The sequence below is a fragment of the Tenrec ecaudatus genome, chromosome 11 (genome assembly GCF_050624435.1).
Source record: "Tenrec ecaudatus isolate mTenEca1 chromosome 11, mTenEca1.hap1, whole genome shotgun sequence".
Lineage (NCBI taxonomy): Eukaryota > Metazoa > Chordata > Mammalia > Afrosoricida > Tenrecidae > Tenrec > Tenrec ecaudatus.
In genome coordinates, this window is record NC_134540.1 from 71,566,504 (window position 1) to 71,585,494 (window position 18,991).

Below are 18,991 nucleotides of genomic sequence, written 5' to 3' on the forward strand. Positions count from 1 at the left end.
ATAATTTTTTTCATAAAGGCAAGTATCAAGCAGGGGTGTGTCATAAGAATCCATTGTTCTCAGATTAGGGCTATGACTAAGTGTGAGCTCAAAAGCCATTGATATTATCTATGAAGACGTGTTCGTATGGGTAGACTAGAGCAACAAATCCAGACACTCATATTTGTGTTAGAAAGCTTTATATAAAAGAGTAATTGTACATTAAGAAAACATCCCAGCCCAGTCCAGAGAAAGGCATAAGTACAATATTAGCACATAGGTCCAATACTAGTCCATAAAATCCTCTTTAGACTCACGCAGCCCTGCAATAATGCTGAAGGCAGGAAGAGCGCAGGCCAGTGGGTGGGAAGTCTTGTGGATCCAGTAGAAGCATCTCAGCGCTGGCAGGGGTCTCCACGTGGCTCCTTCAGCTCCCAAGACTCTAGCATAGCTCCATGCTGTCCTGTCATCAGGAAAGTCTCCCAGGGAATGAGCTTGTGTCCCACCTCCAGCAAACTCTTTATCTCCTTCGTGCCATCAAGCTGTGACCTGATTGACAGGTCAAACTCCACCTCTTCTCTCTTGAGTCTCAAATTGAGAACAGAGTATGTAACTACCACAGAAGACGCACACATGCCCCTTTTGATCCTAAAAAATGTAACTGATAGGAACTGTTCAAATTAAAAAAGTGATGAAAGCAATAAAAATAAAAAGCTTGTTGTAATAGAATCACTCCTGGTTTATAACTCTTAGTATCATCTCTTAGTGCTTACGCATGAACCATAACTAGAAGACAGACACATGTTAACATGGCTGCATATGCAAGTACTGTCTTTCAATCTGGTCAAAGCACCTGCTGATAATGTTGATATCTTTGAGATTTCTATTTGCAGGTAACTAAATAGGAAAGAAAAACATATTTTTGTTTTCTACATCCAATACAGCTCATGGTAATGGTGCTCTTTGAAATGTGCTATAAGCAGCTTGCCCTTTTTGTTGGTGACTTTCAGCAACGCGAGAGACGGCCAGCTTTATTCTTTCTTTCCAGCTCTGGTGCTGTTGGCGCACAGCCGCCAGCCTGTGGCCAGCATGCTCCCCCTTCCCCGCCCAACATTGACCTCTAGCTAGTGACAGCCCTGTGTGATTACTTTCAGGGTTTCTCAAGAGCCTGTGAAGTGGCAGGAAAATGCTGCTCCCGTGACCAGGCAATCCATAGCTGCCGCCATCAACTGGATCGAGAAACTGACTTTTGATTTGGCCAAGAGCCAGGCTAGCCGCCTGGACGCTCTGCTGGAAGCTGGGAAAGACAAAGCTGTAAGTGCATCCAGGGCTGCTCCAGGGCATGGCACTGGCTTCAAGTTCTTTATTTCTTCACACTTAGTAACGTCACCCTGCTCTTCAGCTGCCCTTGATCCCCCCGCCCCGCCAACAGCTCACAGTGACCCGCCCCCACCCTTGGCATTGAAGAGCCCCGGAAGTGATCCTGCTCTTGGCCACTTGCTTTGGAACCAGTTGAGAAATAGGTGGCAGATACTGGACGGGGAACAAGAGAGTAGTTTATGCTGATGGCAGAGGTGGATCAACCAGAACCGTGGTTTGTTATCTGCGGCTCCAAATTGTGCCTTTTGAGGAACATTTGGAGGTTCAAGTCCAGCCACAGGTGCCTCAAAAGAAAGGCCTGGTGATTAGCTCCTGCAAAGTTTATGAAGCATACTTCTAATCGGACACAAATGGGGCCCCTCGGAGTGAGAATCAAGTTAAGGGTCACTGGCTAGGAGTCCCTGTGTAGCACAGTCAGGTAAGCGCTCAGCTACTCACAGAAGGTTGGGCATTCAAGCCCACCAGAGATATCTCCGAAGAAAGGACTGGCAATCTAATTCTGAATGGTCACAACCACTGAAAGTCTTGTGGAATGTAGGTCTACCCTGACACACATGGGTCCCCAAGGGTAGGCATGGAGTCAGTGGCAACTGGCTTGGTTTCCGGAGCCTACGCACACTTCTGTGTGGTGATTGTGGCCAGTGTGGGAGAGCCATCTGCTGCTCACATGCACTGAGAGTGTCGAGAAAGACAGGGCACTGCTGAAGCACATGAATTCCACTCTTGCTCTCTTGCCAGTCAGAGAGAGCAAGCTTTCTCTCCTGGGGAAGGGGGAGACTGGAAACCTCCTCATAGAATCACGCGGACGAGGAACGAGGGTCTACCCAACATCCATCAACTGAAACTGTACATTCTTCTTCTCCACAATAGTCCCAGCATGTGTTTTCCAAGGCAACGTATATCCAAACGGATGAGTCTACCCATATCGGAAAGTTAATGTATTGATATGTGCATTCTCATAAGGGTCTTCTGGAAACAGAGCTTTCCAGCAGAAACAATTGGCTAAATTCTGGTTTATGGCCTCTTTTTCTTCTTTCGTTTCTGCTCTGTGGGTGACTGTGATGATGGGATTGGCAAGCAGTTAGGCAGTGTTCTGGGCAGGTGGGGCCCTTTGGCCAGCCTCCCTTCCCTTGGGAGGGGTAGATCTGCTTTCTGTTAGACTACATATGATCACCCTTAATTTGCTTTCTTTCCCCAGGAATCCCTGGGGTGCTGGTAAATTTAAGTTTTACCGGTTGCATTCACAAGCCCTGCTTTTGAACATGGGGCGGGGCATGTGCTGACACCTTGAAGGGATACCCCCACCCCCACCCCCTGCAGCCACAATGGCCACGACTGTTCTTTCACTTTTTTTTTTCGGATTCTGTTTATTTTTTTTTAAACATGGAGTGTGATCATTCGAAATGGGAAACGTGTTGTTTTCCCACACGAGGCCCAAAGAACAAATGTTTCCCATTATGGAAGAACAAAATACAAGTTACTCTGCTCTCTGGCCTTTCAAGTTGTTCTAACATCTGTAAAATGTCAAGTGTCTGACACCTTAATAAACACTGAAGAAATGGAACACTTCACAGGCTCTGGGATGGGTGTCCACATGCACGCATCCGCTGACGTCCTCTGCCTTTGTTGGACTGGGTACCGTGAGAGTTGCGGGCCGTGGTGTCCTCTGAATGCAAGGTGATCTGGGGACCTTGCTTTTCTCTTTCACCCCCCTCCGGTTTGTGCATCCTCTATTTCTGGGGGCCGTCCCTCTCCCAGGAGATGTGCAACATTCGTGAGTCATAGGAAAGAGGAAGAACCAAGAAGGAAACTTGTAGGCTAAACAAATGGCTTCGTGAATAAGGATCAGTCCAAAGCTGGTTCCTCCGAGGCAGATGCCAGCCACCTCTCTGCTTTCTCACATCTCCGTGGTCTCTGGCCCCAGCTGCTCCCTCTTCTTGCCTCTCTGTTTCTCTGCAAAGTTCAGAATGTGCTGGAGTCTCACACAAACTCACAGATTAGATTTATGATTATTTAGTTGATTAAGGTCAATGATATAACACAGGGGTAACTCAAGATATGAACAAGCAGGGATAAGCAGATTCAACTCAGAAATTTTACAATTCGAACTTGTTTGATTTGCTTTTACTTATTTCCATATTTTTAATTTTTGCCCTTTTGTTGATGGAAGAGGATGCATACGCAGAAACACATCCTCGATAGTGGCACTGCCCATCTCATCACATCACTGACAGTATTCCAATCTCCTCCCTGCATAGGTGGCCCTTCTTTCAGACCCCGTTTCCCACCTCCTCCCTGCTTGCTCTCCTGCGCCCCTTACTTTTCTGCTTCCCTCCCCTCAACCCCCAACCTTGGTCTCTTCTTAGTCTCCAAAGTCTTATCCTTTGATGTGAAAACCAGTTTTCTTTTTTCCCTCTTCATAAATAATAACTATGATGTCATAAAATATTTATCTTTATGGGATTGACTACCTTTGCTGAGCATAATGTTACCCAATTTTGTCCATGTCTTCGGGTGTTTGACAGGCTCATCATTGTTTTGTTTTGTTTTTAATCTTTTTATTGGGGCTCATAAGGCTCTTATCACAATCTGTACATACATCACATGAGCAAAGCACCCTTATACATTCGTTGCACTCGTCACTCTCATAATTCACCTTCCACTTGGGTTCCTGGAATCAGCTCGGTTTCCCTTTTTTCCCTCCATCCCCCTCCCTCCCCGATCCCACCCCTGGTCCCTTGATAGTTTATAAATAATTATTATATCTTATCTTACACTCCCCGGCGTCTCCCCTCACCCATCTCCCCCTTGACAATCTCCCAGAGAAGAGGTTACACATAGATCTCCGAGATCGGTTCTCCCTTTCTACATGCCCTTCCCTCCTGGTGTCGCCTCTCCCACCGCTGGTGTTGAAGGGTTCGTCTGTCCTAGATTCCCTGTGCCTCCAGATCCCCACTGCACCGCTGTACATCCTCTGGTACAACCAGGTCCGCAAGGCAAGGTAGGATTGGGGTCATGATGATTGGGAGGGGAGGAAGCGTTCAGGAACTAGAGGAAGGTTTTGAGTTTCATTGTTGTTACACTGAAACCTGTGTGGCCCATCTCCTCCTCACTACCCCTCTGGAAGGGGTGTTCAGCTCTCTACCGGTGGGCATTGGGTCCCCATCATGCACTCCCCCTCTTTCACGGTGATGTGATTCTCACCACCACCCCATCTTTGATGTTGGAGACCTGGTCTCCTCTGTCCTTCATGGTCACCTATGTTGGTGTGCTGCTTCCGTGTGGGCTCAGTTGCTTCTGGGCTAGATGGCCGCTTGTTTGCTTTCAAGCCTTTAAGTCCCCAGACGCTATATCTCTCAGTAGCCGGGCACCATCCGCCTTCTTCACCACACTTGCTTATGCACACTTTCGTCTTCAGCCATTATGTGAGGAAGGTGATCACACAATGATTGTTTTTGTTCCTTTGTATCTGCTACATGGTCCATTCAACACCTTGTGTTCGCTTAGGCCGTGTGCTTCTTCTCTGTGGGCTTTGTTGCTTCTGAGCTAGATGGCCGCTTATTTGCCTTCAAGCCTTTAAGACCCCAGACGCTATATCATTGTTTTTTAAGGATGCATAATATTCCATTGTATGAGTGTATTGGAGTTTGTTTATCCATTCCTCTAAAGTCAGGGTTTTTCATTGTTTCCATCTTTTTGTGATTATAGAAATTGCTTCAATAAACCTAGGAGTGCATAGGTCTGTTCATGTTTTGATCTTTATTTCTTTAACGTATCTACCAAGTAGAAAGATCGCAGCACCATTGGCATTTGTATTTGTTTAAGGACGCGCCAGAGTGATTGTCATAGTGGCGGTGCAATTCCACAATACCACTAGCAATGTATGAGTGTTGCAATCTCTCCATATCTTCTCCTGCATTTACTATTTCCTGTAGTTTTGAGTTTTGCTAAATATGTTGGTGTAAGAGGGTGTAGCTGACTGCTGTTCTATTTTGTATTTCTCTTATTGTTAATGAATGCAAACATTCATGTACTTGTTAGCCAACTGGGCAGCATTTTTAGTAATGTCTATGTCTGTTCTTTGATTGGATTCTGTTTGAAGGGGGAATGCTTTCCATTTCTCTCCACTAAGGAGATGTTAGCTGTTGGTTTCATCTATATGCACTTGATTATGTTGAGGAATTTCCTTTCTATTCCCATTTGATTGAGCGTCTTTTTTTTTTCAAAAATAGATGTTGAATTTTATTAAACACCTTTTCTGCACATATTTATACAATCTTATGGTTCTTATCCTTTATTTTGTTTACGTAATAGGTTATACTGATGCTTTTTCTAATATTAAATCATCTTTGCATACCTGGTATGAATTCCACTTGATTATGATGTATTAAATTTTGATGTTTTGTTGCATTTTGTTGGCTAAAATTTTGTTGAAAATCTTAGTTTCTTTATTCATCAGTGATACTGGTCTATCATTTTCAAATCTGGTGATGTCTTTGCATGTCTTAGACATATAAGGGTTAAACTTCATAAAACTATTTTGGCAGTATATTTTCTGTAGTGTGAAATGGTTAATGTAATACTGGTTCTAACTCTTCTTTAAATGCGTGGTAGAAGCCCTCGGTAAAACCATCTGGTTCCAGACTTATTGATGGTGACAATTTTTTTTACGACTAGATCTATTTTTTCTTGTGTGACAAGTTGTTGAGATTTTCTAGGTCGGCCTGTTGTTAATTTAGTAGGTAGTACAGTACTAGAAATTTATCCATTTCTTCTAGATTTTTAAATTTGTCAAATATAGTTTTTCATAATATAGTGTTATTGTTTTGTAGGTTTGTTTTAATGTCATCGATTTTATTTCTAATTCATAATATTTTCTTTTTCTCCAGTTCCTTTGTTAAGTTTGCCAGTGGTTTATCAATTTTGTTAATCCTTTTGAACCAACTTCTTGTCTTGCTGATTTTTTCTATAGCTTTTTAGAATTTTCAGATTCACTTATTTCTCCTGTAATTTTTATTATTTGGTTGTTGCTTTTTTTTTAGTGTATGAGGATTTATTTTGCTGTTCTTGTTCCAATTGTAGTTGATGTGTTAATGTGTTAATTTTACTTATTTATCATTAAACAATCATTTTATTAGGGGTTTTTATAGTTCTTATAACAATCCATACATCAATTATATCAAGCATATTTGTACATATGTTGCCATCATAAGTTTATAAATATTTAATTTCTATTTGAGCCTTTGGTGTCAGTTCCTATTCCCCCACCACCCTCGTGACCCCTTGATAAATTATAAATTATTATTATTAAAAAATCATTTTATTGGGGGCTCGTTCAATTCTTATCACAATCCATACATCCATTGTGTTGAGCACATTTGTACATCTGTTGCCATCATCATTCTCAAAACATTTGCTTTCTATGTGAGCCCTTGATATCAGCTCCTCATTTTACCTGCCCTCCCTGCTCCCCCTCCCTCATGAACCCTTGATAATTTATAAATTATTATTATTTTGGTTTTATTATTGCCACTATGGATAATAGTTTCCATGTCAATATTTTCTTTGCTTTTTTGTTTTTTCTTATTCTTTAACATAATTGTATGATTTCTCTCTATTTTGGTTGTGTTGAAGTTTACAGTAACTTTTTCTTTAAGGCATGCTTTTATCCCCCCTCCCCCCATGGTTTTCTTTTCAAATGGTGTGTTGTCTTTTGCAAACAACTCGGTATTTTCCCGTTTGACTGTTAATCTTCTGCTCTGTTCCCTCTAGTTTGGTGGCTGTGTTGTCCTCATTGCAGAAGTGTTCTTTGTGATTCTTTATTTTGGAGTGAATGGCTCTATTTAACATTTTGTATTATTTAAGTATGATGTTTTCTTTGTAATGATGCCTTGTATGGCAATTTTAGGTTGTTGTCTGTCGTTGCTGTTCAAAGAACTCCTTTGAATATTTTTGTAAGAGTGGTTTTATGTATTTCTGCTGACCCTGTGTGTCAGGGCAGAGCCTACATTCTTTTGGAGCATGAGTTGACAGGCAGGCAGGTGACATGGCTTGGAATTCTGGGCCATGAACAAATGCTCAAGCTCTGCCGTACGGATTCTTTCTCCTGACGTCACAGGCTCACCCACTTCTGCACCCCACCTCCCAGAGGCAGCCTGTCCTCCCCACCCTCCTCTCCCACCCCAAGTGTTCCACTCGGGTGTTAGGAGCCAGCTTATACCTGGCCTAAAAGTCCCCAGTTTAGCAAGAATGCAGTCAGTGGGTTCAGGGCACAGGAGCCTGTGAATCCTCCCGCCAAGTTCTGACATGATTTCCCCCAGTTAGGATGGGGGAGAAGCATTCCTCCTTCCTCCCCTGAGGTTCAGAAAGCCAATGGGAGGGATGGCTCTGCGGGTGTCCTGCCGGGCAGAACAGAATCCTTGACTTTTTTGAGGATTCTTTACATCAGTTTCTCCCTCGGTGACACAAAGTTGTAATCAGCAGAGCTTTCCCGTCCCGGGGGAGCTCCAGAACCCAGGCTGCCCAGTCTGCTCTGCCTTCTTCCCAGTCCCCTTGACGAGGCTTCCACAGAGGTTCACGCTCCTCGCCCACGTTGGACCTCTTGCCTGTCAACTTAGAAACTTGGACATGTAATTGGGATGCATTGTTAATTATTTAATTACTCACTTAATTACTACTGATTGGAATGCGAAACTTGCAAACACAGGAGAATTAGTAGCTGGAAAACCTGGTCTTGGTGATTGAACCAATGGCAGCGATTGCAGGTTAGCTCTTTGCCAGACCGGTGACTTATTCACCGCAAACACATTCCTTTTTTTAAGCAACGTAAATAATAACCTAGCCCTCCGCAGACAAAGTTCGTAGGAATCACATTTTTGACTCTATCTGTGGGAAAAGCTGATGGAAAGGCTCAATAGCATCAACCAGAACAAGACCAGGGATGACTGTGGAACAGGTCATTAATTGCACATCTCCTAGCTGAAACTGAAGCTGAAGAAAATAAGTTCACGAGAGCCAAACTATGACCTTGAGTAATTCCCACTTCAATTTAGAGACCATCTCACGAATAGACTTGATATCCTGAACTGATGATCAAAGACCAGGCCAATTGTGGGACTACAACTGAAGAATTGTAGAAAACGAAGAAAGCAAAAGGTCGTTAAACATTAGATGTGAAAATAATAACAATTTATAATCTATCAAGGGATCACCAGGGTGGGGGTGGGTCAGAAAGGGGGAAAAAGAGGAGCTGATACCAAGGGCTTAATAGAAAGTAATTGTCTAGTAATTGATTGATGGCAACATATGTACAAATATGACAGATACAGTTGATGTACAGATTGTAATAAGAATTATAAGAGCCTTCAATAAAATGATAAAAATAAAATATTTGGAATCCCTAAAAAAAAAAAATAAAAAATAAAAGTAAGGAGAGAAAGAAAAGACCAAAATGTGTGCAAGAAGAAATTCTGACACCTGCGCTTGAATGAGAGCAGCTACCGCAGTTGGAATACAGGATGGAGTAAAAGAACCGAGAGAAGAAGTGTTATAATGAAATGTGCAAAGCACTGGAGTTAGAAAACCAAAAGGAACAATAGGCACACAATTTCTCAAGCTGAGAGAACCGAACAACGAAAACGAAGCCCCAGGTTGCTATAGGGAAGGGTGCTATGGGAACATTCTACAGGGTAAGGTCAGAGTGCTCCTTAGGGGCAAGGATGGTGAGACTTCGTCCTACATGCTTTGGACATATTGTCAGGAGAGAAGAATCCTCGGAGAAGGGCAATGAAAAAGAGGAAGGCCCCCGGGAGATGGGTTGCCACCGTGGCTGTGGCGATAGGCTCAAGTCTAGGAAGGATTGTGAGGATGGTGCAGGACTGGGCAGTGTTTTTGTTTTGTTATGCACAGGGTTGCTATGGGGTGCAACATTTCCCCCTCCTTACACATTGCTATGCATGCATTTTCTCAGTGTATATACAACCAAACATTCACCACTTCAACAATTTCAGTATATATCACTCAGTGCCATTGTGCATACTCTCTGTGTTATACGGTCACTATCGTTACCCCTCTCCAAACGGTTCCACCACCATTCAGATGAACTTGGTGCCTCCTAAGCAAAAATTCTTCCTCTTTCACCCATGGTAACCATAGGTCAAGTTTGCTTTCTCTTCTAAGTAGTTTCCTTGATGTAATATTCACATGTAGTACTCGCACACTTCCATAGTTAAATTGTGCTTCTAAGAAGAGTTGTAGATACATAATGTGCTAGTCAGGGTTGGCTGGAGAAACAAATCCAGACACACTCATACGTATGTAAGCGAGAGTTTTCTATCAAAGAGCAATTAAATATTGAGAAAACATCCCATCCCAGTCCAGATCAAGTCCACAAGTCTGATATTTGCCCACATGTCCAAAACTAGCCCATAAAACCCTCTTCAGACTCACACAGCACATGCAATGATGCCAAAGGCAGGAAGATCACAGGCCAGTGGGTGGATAGTCTTATGGCTCTCAATGCTGGTGCAGGTCTCCCCTGACTCCACAGGAAGGTGAAGCAGACAGAGAGTGTGGCCCTCCTCCAGGGAGAAAGAGAGGACATTCCCAGAATCCTCATAAGAAGGCCACGTCTACACGTAGGCATCGTCAGGCTATGACCTGATTGACAGGCCAGATTCCACCCGTAAACTTATTTATCAAGTTGTCATGAAATGATGTAACTACCACATGTGATCGCAATCAGCTCTAATGCTTCCCCCTTTCCCCCCGCACCCGGCTGTAAATCTTTATGGGAATCGTCTCAACTTTCTCCCATAAGGTGGTTGGTGGGTTTGAACTGCAGACTTTGTAATTAACACGTCCAACACTTCCTTGATAGTACCATTCCACCAGAGTTCTAAAGGCATTGGTGAAAAATAAGGCTCCAGGAATCGATGGATACGAATTGAGATGCTTTAGGAGATAGACCATGCTGGAAACATCATTTGTCTATGCCAAGAAATTTGGAAAACACCACTTTGCCCACAATCCGAATGGTCAGATTTTTGCCCATTACAAAAAAAAAGTGATCTAACAGATGTAGAAATTATTAAACCATTTCATCAATACCAGATGCAAATAGGACTTGGCTGAAAATAATTAAATAAAACATCTTCCCAGTCCATGCACAGGGAACTTTCAGGAACTTAAACCCGATTTAGAAGAGGACATGGAAGGAGTGATAAGAATCTTGGCTGAAATTAGAGAACACCAGAGAAATACTCACTCTTTTTTTTTAATTGTCTATGCAAAGGCATTCAACTGTATGGATCATAACAAATAATGGGTAACATTCTGAAGAATAGGATTTCCAGAATATTTAATTCTGTCCATGTGTAACATGTATATAGACCCAGAGGCAGTCATTTAAATGGCATGGTTTAACATTAACGTCTTATCCTCTCACAATAATTATTCAATTTGTATGCTGAAAAAATAATCTGAGAAGCCTGGCATGTTTGAAGAAGATGGCATCTGGATTAGTGAACGGCTCATCAGCAGCCTGCACATGTAGATGACACCATCTTGTTTGCTGAAAGCCATCAGGACTTAATGATGAAGATCAAAGGCTGCAGCCTTAATGTAGAGAAAAGAAAATCCTCGCAATCGATTGAAACACCGACTGCAGTAATGGGCTTAAACAGAGCCAGGGTTATGAGGGTGGGGCGCAGGACCAGGCAGTTTTTCATTAGGTTGTACTTAGTGTTGCTATTACTTGGGAGGGACACAGTAGCACCTACCAACTTAGGAGCAACTCAGGCAGAACATGAAGAAGCACATGGGCAAGGCTTCACAAGTCCTGAAGCAGAAGGCATGCAGCTCTCCTGGAAGCTCTTCCTCCAGGAGTCTCTCCTTCAGGAATTTTCTTCACACCATAGTGTTTGGGGCTTTGATCAGTGTGTCAGTCAGGGTAGACTAGAGCAGGGCTTCTCAACCTTCCTAAGACCGTGACCCTTTCATACAGTTCTTCATGTTGTGGCGACCCCCCAACCATAAAATTATTTTTGTTGCTATTTCATCACTGTCATTTTGCTACTGTTATGAATTGAGTGACCCCTGTGAAAAGGTCATTTGACCCCCAAAGGGGTTGTGACACCTGGACTAGAAAAAACCCCTGGACTAGAGAAACATCTATGGAAACACATCATATGTGTATAAAAGAGAGTTTTATATGAAGGGGAATTGTACATTAAGAAAGCATCCCAACCCAGTCCAGATCAAGCCCATAATTCCAATATTTGCCCAAGTGTCCAATACCAATGTATAAAGTCTTCTTCAGACTCAGTGAAACACATACAATGATACTGAGTGCAGGATGATCACAGGCCAGTGGGTAGAACGTCTTTGGACCTGGTGGCGCTGTAAGCATCACAGCTCTGGCAGGGAGCTCCATGTGACTTCTCCAGCACCCAGGGCTGCATCAGGGTAGTTGCATGTGGCTTCTCCTCAGGGATGTCTCACAGGGAGAGAAGTAGTGAGAGCAAGACTCCCCTGCCTCCAAGGAGGAAATACTAGAGTTTTACAGGGGAAGGCCATGCCCACAGAGGTCTCATTGACTGTGACCCAACTGACAGACTAGACTCCATGCGTTCACTTTTAATCCTCTCAAGTCCCAAATTGACACTAGATTATGCAACTACCACAATCAGCCAGCTGGCACGCTCGTCCTTCGTTACCGGGTGAAGCCTATGTCCATGTCCCTCAACTACTCTTTAGAGAGGTTTCACAAAGTCCAGAGACAAAAATCTAATTGCTCAAGGTAAAAGAACTCTTAACCTCACACAGACACAGATCCCCAATTGCCACATGAAAACTCTTGGAGCACAAAGAAAGCAAAAAGTACATGGGATCTCATGTCCCTTCACTTACAAACTTTATCTGGGTGTGGTCACATGGAAAATTCTAGTAAATGCTATTACCTCATATATAAAAAATGCCTTGCCTTAAGAAAAAAAGAAATTCAAGCTGCACTGAATGTATTAGCCAAAATCCAGCCTTCAGGAATTAATGAGATACCCATTGAAATGTTTCAACAAGCCGATGAAGCACTGGAAACACTTTACTTGTCTGTATCCTGAAATTTGGAAGACAACTCCTTAGTCAACTGGCTGGAAGAGATCCACGTTTGTTCCCCTTCCAAAGAACGGTGACCCAATCGAAGGCTCCAGTGACAGAACAATATCATGAAGATCACGTGCCAGTATAATGTCACTGGAGGTCATCCAACAACAGTTACAGCAGGACATTGGCAGGGAGCTGCTAGAAGTTCAGGCCGGATTCAGAAAAGGAGGTGGAACCAAGGTATCATTGCTGATGTCATGTGGATCTTGTCTCAAAGCAAAGATTATTAGAAAGATGTTTACTTTTGATTCATTGACTTTGCCAAGGTATTTGATTGTGTGGATAGCCGAGCCTTGAGAAAAATGGAGACTCTAGAACACTTAATTTTTCGTGCTCATGTGGAACTTGTACATGGATCAAGAGGCAGTTGTGGGAACAGAACAAGGGCATGCTACCTGGTTTAAAATCAGGAAAGGTGTACACCATAGCTATCCAATCTACTGAGTAAATCAGTAGAGAAGTTGGTTTTATGAAGAAGCTGGTTTCTATGATATATGAGGATTGGGATGGCTTACTAGCAACCTGAGATGTGCAGATGATACAACTTAGCTTGCTGAAAGTGAAGAGGTCTTGACGCACTTGCTGATAAAGACCAAGGATTGCAACCTTCAGTATGGATTTCAAGTCAGTGTACAGAAGGCCCAAATCCTCACAACTGATCAGTGTATAACATCATGATAATTGGAGAAAAGGTTGAAGCTGTCAAGCATTTTGTCTTCCCTGGATCCATCATCAATGTCCACGGAAGCAGCAGTCAATAGATGAAAAGATGGTTGCATTGGCAAATCTTCTGCCCAAGACCTCCTTAGAGTGTTGAGAGGCCGGGAGTTTACTCTGAGACCTGACCCAAGCTGTGCTATCTTCCATTGCCTCATCTGCCTGTGAAAGCCAGACACTGAATAAGGAAGGCCGCAGAAGAATCTGTGCATTTGAATGGTGGTGCTGGTGAAGGACATTGAAAGAACCATGGTTGGCCGAAAGAACCAACCACCTGTCTTGGAAGAAGTGCAGCCAGAGTGCTCCTTAGAGGCAAGGGTTGTGAGAGTTCCCTTCCTCTTACATACGTTAGACATATTTTCAGGTGAGACTAGTCCCTGGAGAAGGACATCATGCCTGACAAAGTAGAGGGCAGCTAAAAAGAGGAAGGGCCTCAAATGAGATGGACTGACACAGTGGCTGTCACCATAGACCTCGGCACAGGAACAATTGAGGGGGGTGGGGGTGGGCACAGGACCATGCAGTGTTTCATTCTGTTGTGCATAGGGTCACTATGGGTCAGAGCTGACTCCATAATACCTAACACCAACAACAAAACCAGAAACAGCAACAACCACAACAAAAACCAAGTGTGTGAGTGGCAGGGAGTGGAATGGGTTTCCGTAAGGATCTAGTCCCCTTCTCAGTGCCTCTTAGATCCACAGCAATTGACTTTCAGAATCAGCCAGGTATCTGAAAATTTAAAAGGTAGGCAATATTAAAGCTTTAAAAAAATCATGGACAGTAAATATTAACACCCAGCCTTTTCCTATGGATGGATAACTTGCTTAGGATTCTCTCCACAAATGGATCCTGAGGACCAAGAAATTGTGTGTTGTCTTGTGTCCAGAGAATTAACACAATTCAGTTTTGGTACCAATTCCGTATGAGAAGTGAGCGTGGGATCAAGTGCCAGATTGTATTGAAGAGGAGACCGGGCTTTGTAATCACAGGGGACAGGAAGGTGGAACAGAAAGGGACAACCGAGGGCAAACCTTGGACTCGAAGAGAAGCCCAGACAAGAGTGTGTGAATCTGTTCAAACTGTGGCTGTCACCTGGGATACTGGGAAACTATTTGGCAGTTCAGGTGATCTGGGAGTCCTCTAAGTGTGCTGAGCAGCATAGAGATTTTGCTTTTTAGTGTCCTCTGGACTCAGGGCGTACATCTTTAGAAGCTAATAGCATCCTTCGCCTTTCTGTGGTGGTGTGTCCGCAAGTACCAGAAGTACTGTTGACTTACATGGGATGGCTCTTCAAGAAAGAGCTGGCTTTATCCCAAATCCCTGACCCCATGCCACTTATGAAGGTTGGGAAAAGGGGTTTACTTTTGCTTTCAGCCCTAGCCACCTGCCTACAGGCAGCTTGTATTTCTTCTTACATTCTTTCAGCTTCTTTCCCATCCACTTCTTTGGGACAAATTTATTGCTGTTGTTTTAAAGCCAAGTCACTGGAAGACTGAGTGGGTAAGTGAGAGGCAGACACATGATTCCATAAGGGGTCTTTTCTGCTGGCCCATTGGCTGAAGGACCGGCCCCATGTGTCTGTGAGCCTATCGTTTCATGTGTTTCCTAGTGGTGGTTCAGACAGCAATCAAACCTTTCCTTTTTTGTATCCCAAATACCCAGCGAGAGCTTAGCAAATGCGTTTGGAACACCAAAGGAATGGAACGGGAGTCATGTTGATCTGAAAGTTGAATACTGCAGGGGAGTCCAAGGGATTCCCATCTCCAAGCTCGAGCACAGATTAGAGGTGGTTGAATTGAACGGAAGTGATGTGCACGGAACCAGGCAGATGGAAATCTCCTGGTTGAACTCTGGTGGGAGATTGTGAACTCCAAATCCTGGGAGACCAGAAAGTCATTGGTGTTCAGGGATATGAGAAGAACCCTGATAAGCAATTCAAATCAATACCGTGGGGAGCAGTAACTGCCGAATCCAAGAATCAAAACAGACTGAACCAGGATAGAGCTGCCACCCACACAGGGAAGAACTGGAAGTGAGAGCCCAAGGCTGGAGTGGGCCAATACTATGCAAACGAAGACAGAGCTTCGCTAGATCTCTGGCTGCTGTTCTGGTTGACTTTTGTTTGTGCTCCATTGAAGAGGAGAGGAGCCCTGGCGGCCTGGTGGTTACAAGTTGGGCTGCTAACTGTGAGGTCGGCAGTTCTAAACCACCAGCTGCCTTGTGGGTGAAAGACAGGGCTTTCTACTCCCCTCCAGAGTTGCAGTCTCAGAAACCCTGGGGACCGCTCTCGCTGCTCCCCTGGATTGCTCTGAGTCGGCGTCCACCCGATCCAGGGAATTTGGCTTCTGAGTTTTGAAGAGGAGAGATGCTTATATTTGGAAGCTGGGGCTATGAAAGGGGCACCCAGCACAGGCTGGCACAGAGGGCATTCAGATTCGAAGCAGCACTTCCAGTCCCTTCCTTTCCCAGCCACAGGGTTGGACGTGTTTTCAGCCTGGTGTAAGGCAGGTAGGCCACTAGGGTGGAACTGCAGGAAGTAACCCAGACATGACCAGAGGGCTAGTGCAGAATAATGCATTTCAAATGAAAACACAAAAGCTTCCTTAGTGCGTGTGTGTATGTATATATATAATTTCTTTTCTTTTTATAATTCATGTAATATGAAACTGCAAGAGTTTTTCAATCACCCCACAAAAGCTGAATGGAACCCAAATACTTAGCAAATTGAGAACACATCGGCCTTTCGGGAAATGCTGGACAGGGAGGCAGTCGCCCCGGCCTGGCTGCTGCTGCTGCGGATGCCCAGGCTGGCTCTTGGCCTTTGAGGAGTGTGATGCTATTTACAATCTTAAGAGCGAGGGGTCTGCGCAGGATAAGTCATATAACCTCTTGGGCCCAACTTTTGGGTAGGAGTGTCACTATCGGGAGGTAGGAGCCTGCAACCGTGGGTGGTGGAAGGGCCTAGGAGGAGAAGCCAGCACCTTTTCTGTGTGTGCCATGATCTGCTGCCACATCTTGGGAATGGGGCTCCCCTCTAATTGATAGGCAAGCCAGCCTGTCATAACGAGCAGCCTCTCGGTGTGGTTGAAAGCAGACGCTCCTGGGGTCAGGCAACTTGGGTTTACTAAAGGCGAGACCACGAAGAGCGAGTCTTCAAATGCCTCCTTCATTTATGAACAGGCCATGGTCACCCTAACTCATATTCAGTAGACCTTTTTAAAAAAAATCATTTTATTGGGGGCGTGTACAATTCTTATCACAATCCATCCATCCATCCATCCATCCATCCATCCATCCATCGTGTCAAGCGTATTTGTACATTTGTTGCCATCACCATTCTCAAAACATTTACTTTCTACTTGAGTCCTTGGCATCAGCTCCTCATTTTCCCCCTCCCTTCGTGCTACCCCCTCCCTCATGAACCCTTGATAATTTATAAATTATTATTCAGTAAACATTTCATGAGTGTTGAATAAAATAATCCATGCTGCCTTTTTATGCTGAAGAGCAGTTAACCCCAAAATCATTTCCACTTAGCTTTGGGAGCCATGGTGCCAGTTTTAGGGGGGGTGGGGACAGGTATCATAATGTATTCAGCTCTGTTTTCTCTGCTGATTATGGGATCAGAGAAGAGAGGCAGAAAGACAGAGTGCAGAGAGTGAACTACCCAACCTCACTGCCATCAAGTCCATAGCAACCCGTAGGACAGGGTAGGATCGCCCTCGTGGGTTTCCGAGACTGTCACTCTTTATGGGAGTCAAGTCTCCCCCCTTTCTGGAGGAGCGCCTGGTGATTAGTAGCCCAACGAGTAACCACGTCACCACCCAGCCTCCTATGCGGGTGGGACTGATGGTCTCCATGGAAACCATGTCCCCAGAAACCTGCATCACAGGTAATGGACGGTGGACTGAAGACATATCTAAGTTTTGAAGCTGAGGATTGAACTGAACGAATAAGGAATAGCCCGACCGCATTAGCAGGGAGAAGGAAATCCTGATGTACAGCAGCAGCAGCTGCTTTGGATTCAATGAAATCTGCAGGTAGATTCACATCTGCGGCAGGCTTACAGACTCTTGAGATGGACCCAGAGCTGCGATGGCATCACGGTCATCAGAGACGCGCGTGGGCCACATATTGACTGTCACCTCCCCTTTGATTCCCCACTCCTCCCGCCCCGAAAAGATCGCCTTTGTCTGTTCCCCTCAGACCAAGGGCGACTTCAGATCTTGATGAGAAAATGAGCTGACCCCAGCCTCCACTCGGCCACTCCTGATGCAGCTTGGACAACTCTGAGGAATACAAGAGGGAGCCTATTTAGTCTATCTTCCACACGGCAAGGTTCGGCACCAGGAAAAAGAACGGACTGGAACGCATTTGCTGAAAGAATAATAACGAGAAATGTGCCTGTCCCATTAGCTGTCTAGTAAGTAGTCCAGAGAACACAATTTCATCAAGCCAGTCGATGCTCTTTTCTCTCTCAGGCGGCTGGCCATAGGCAATTGAACAAACATATGACGTCTCCAAGTCATTACCTTCCATTAGATTCTTCCTTAAAATTTTGCAGTGAGTATTGACGGACCTGAGAGAAAGAGCCACGGGTGGGAAGGGAAGACTGCTGCGGAAGGAGCCTGCTCTCAGCACTCAGTCTGGCTTGTTTGTCACCCCCAGACAGTGTCCTCAGCCACCCCTGTCCCCACCTGCCCTCCTGGGAGCACAGTCCATCCTGTCTGATTCAGACAGAACAGCCAACTACCTGGGGAACCGTGAGTCCACCTTTGTGTTAGTCTGAGTACTTTAGAGAATCAAATCCACAGAAACTCATGTATAAGAGAGAGTTTTATATAAAGGATAAATGCACATCAAGAAAACATCCCAACCCAGTGCTGCCCAAGCCCACAAGTCCAACATTAACCCATATGTCCAACACCAATCCACAAAGTCCTCCTCCATCTCACAAAACACACACTATGATGCCGACTGCAGGAGGAAAGCCGAATCAGTGAACATGTGAGCATCTCAGCACTGGCAGGGGTCTCCACATGGCTGCTCCAGCACCCAGGGCTGCATCAGGTGGGTCCATGTGGCTTCTCCTCAGGGATGTCTTGCAGGAAGTGAGCCTTGCCAGCTGAAGCAGGGAACTGGCTAAGGCACCTGCACCCTGGTCCGATCATCATGAAGCAAGAGACCCGAGAACTAGAAAGGCGAGGCTCACCAAGCCATTTCTTTCTTCGCCCTTCAATTAACCCCACATGTGCTTATTGGCCAGGTTGGCACAATAAATTTTAACTATCTCAGCCTCTGTCTGCCAGTGAGCTTTAAGTCCAAAGTTTGCAGTTGAGGTGAATATCTTCTCTTCAGCTAACAGGGAAAGAGCCATGAATCCTAACAGAATGGGGACCTGTATTCATCCTTTATAGCCCAAAGTGATTTTGGGGGTGAAGGGGGTTCTCCAGTTATCTGTAAAGGCAATATATTGGGATGTTTTCAGGGGCAGGGTGGGATGACATCTGTATATCTGTTCCTGGCTCTCCCTGGGTTTTATCTGTTGTTGCTTGTTTTACACACACACACACACACACACACACACACACACACACACACCCTACTTACTGCAGGCTCCAGAACTCATTAGTGAGCGAGGAGATCAACAGCAGGGGAGGGAAAATCCCATGTGGCTGTGGTTGGAGGTCGGAGGTGGGACAGTCGTCACCAGGGGCCTCATGAATGGACTTTACACCTCTCTAAAGTAAGG

The 18,991-nt window shown here is 44.7% G+C and overlaps 1 protein-coding gene across 1 annotated transcript in view; it reads left to right on the forward strand.

The window, feature by feature from the left end:
• Positions 1-18,991, forward strand: part of VWA3B (von Willebrand factor A domain containing 3B) — a 245,586-nt gene that overhangs the window by 20,300 nt on the left and 206,295 nt on the right. The window contains exon 4 of the mRNA XM_075562679.1: positions 1,134-1,293. Coding sequence (XP_075418794.1) covers positions 1,134-1,293 — 160 coding nt within the window. The remainder of the gene's footprint in view (positions 1-1,133; positions 1,294-18,991) is intronic.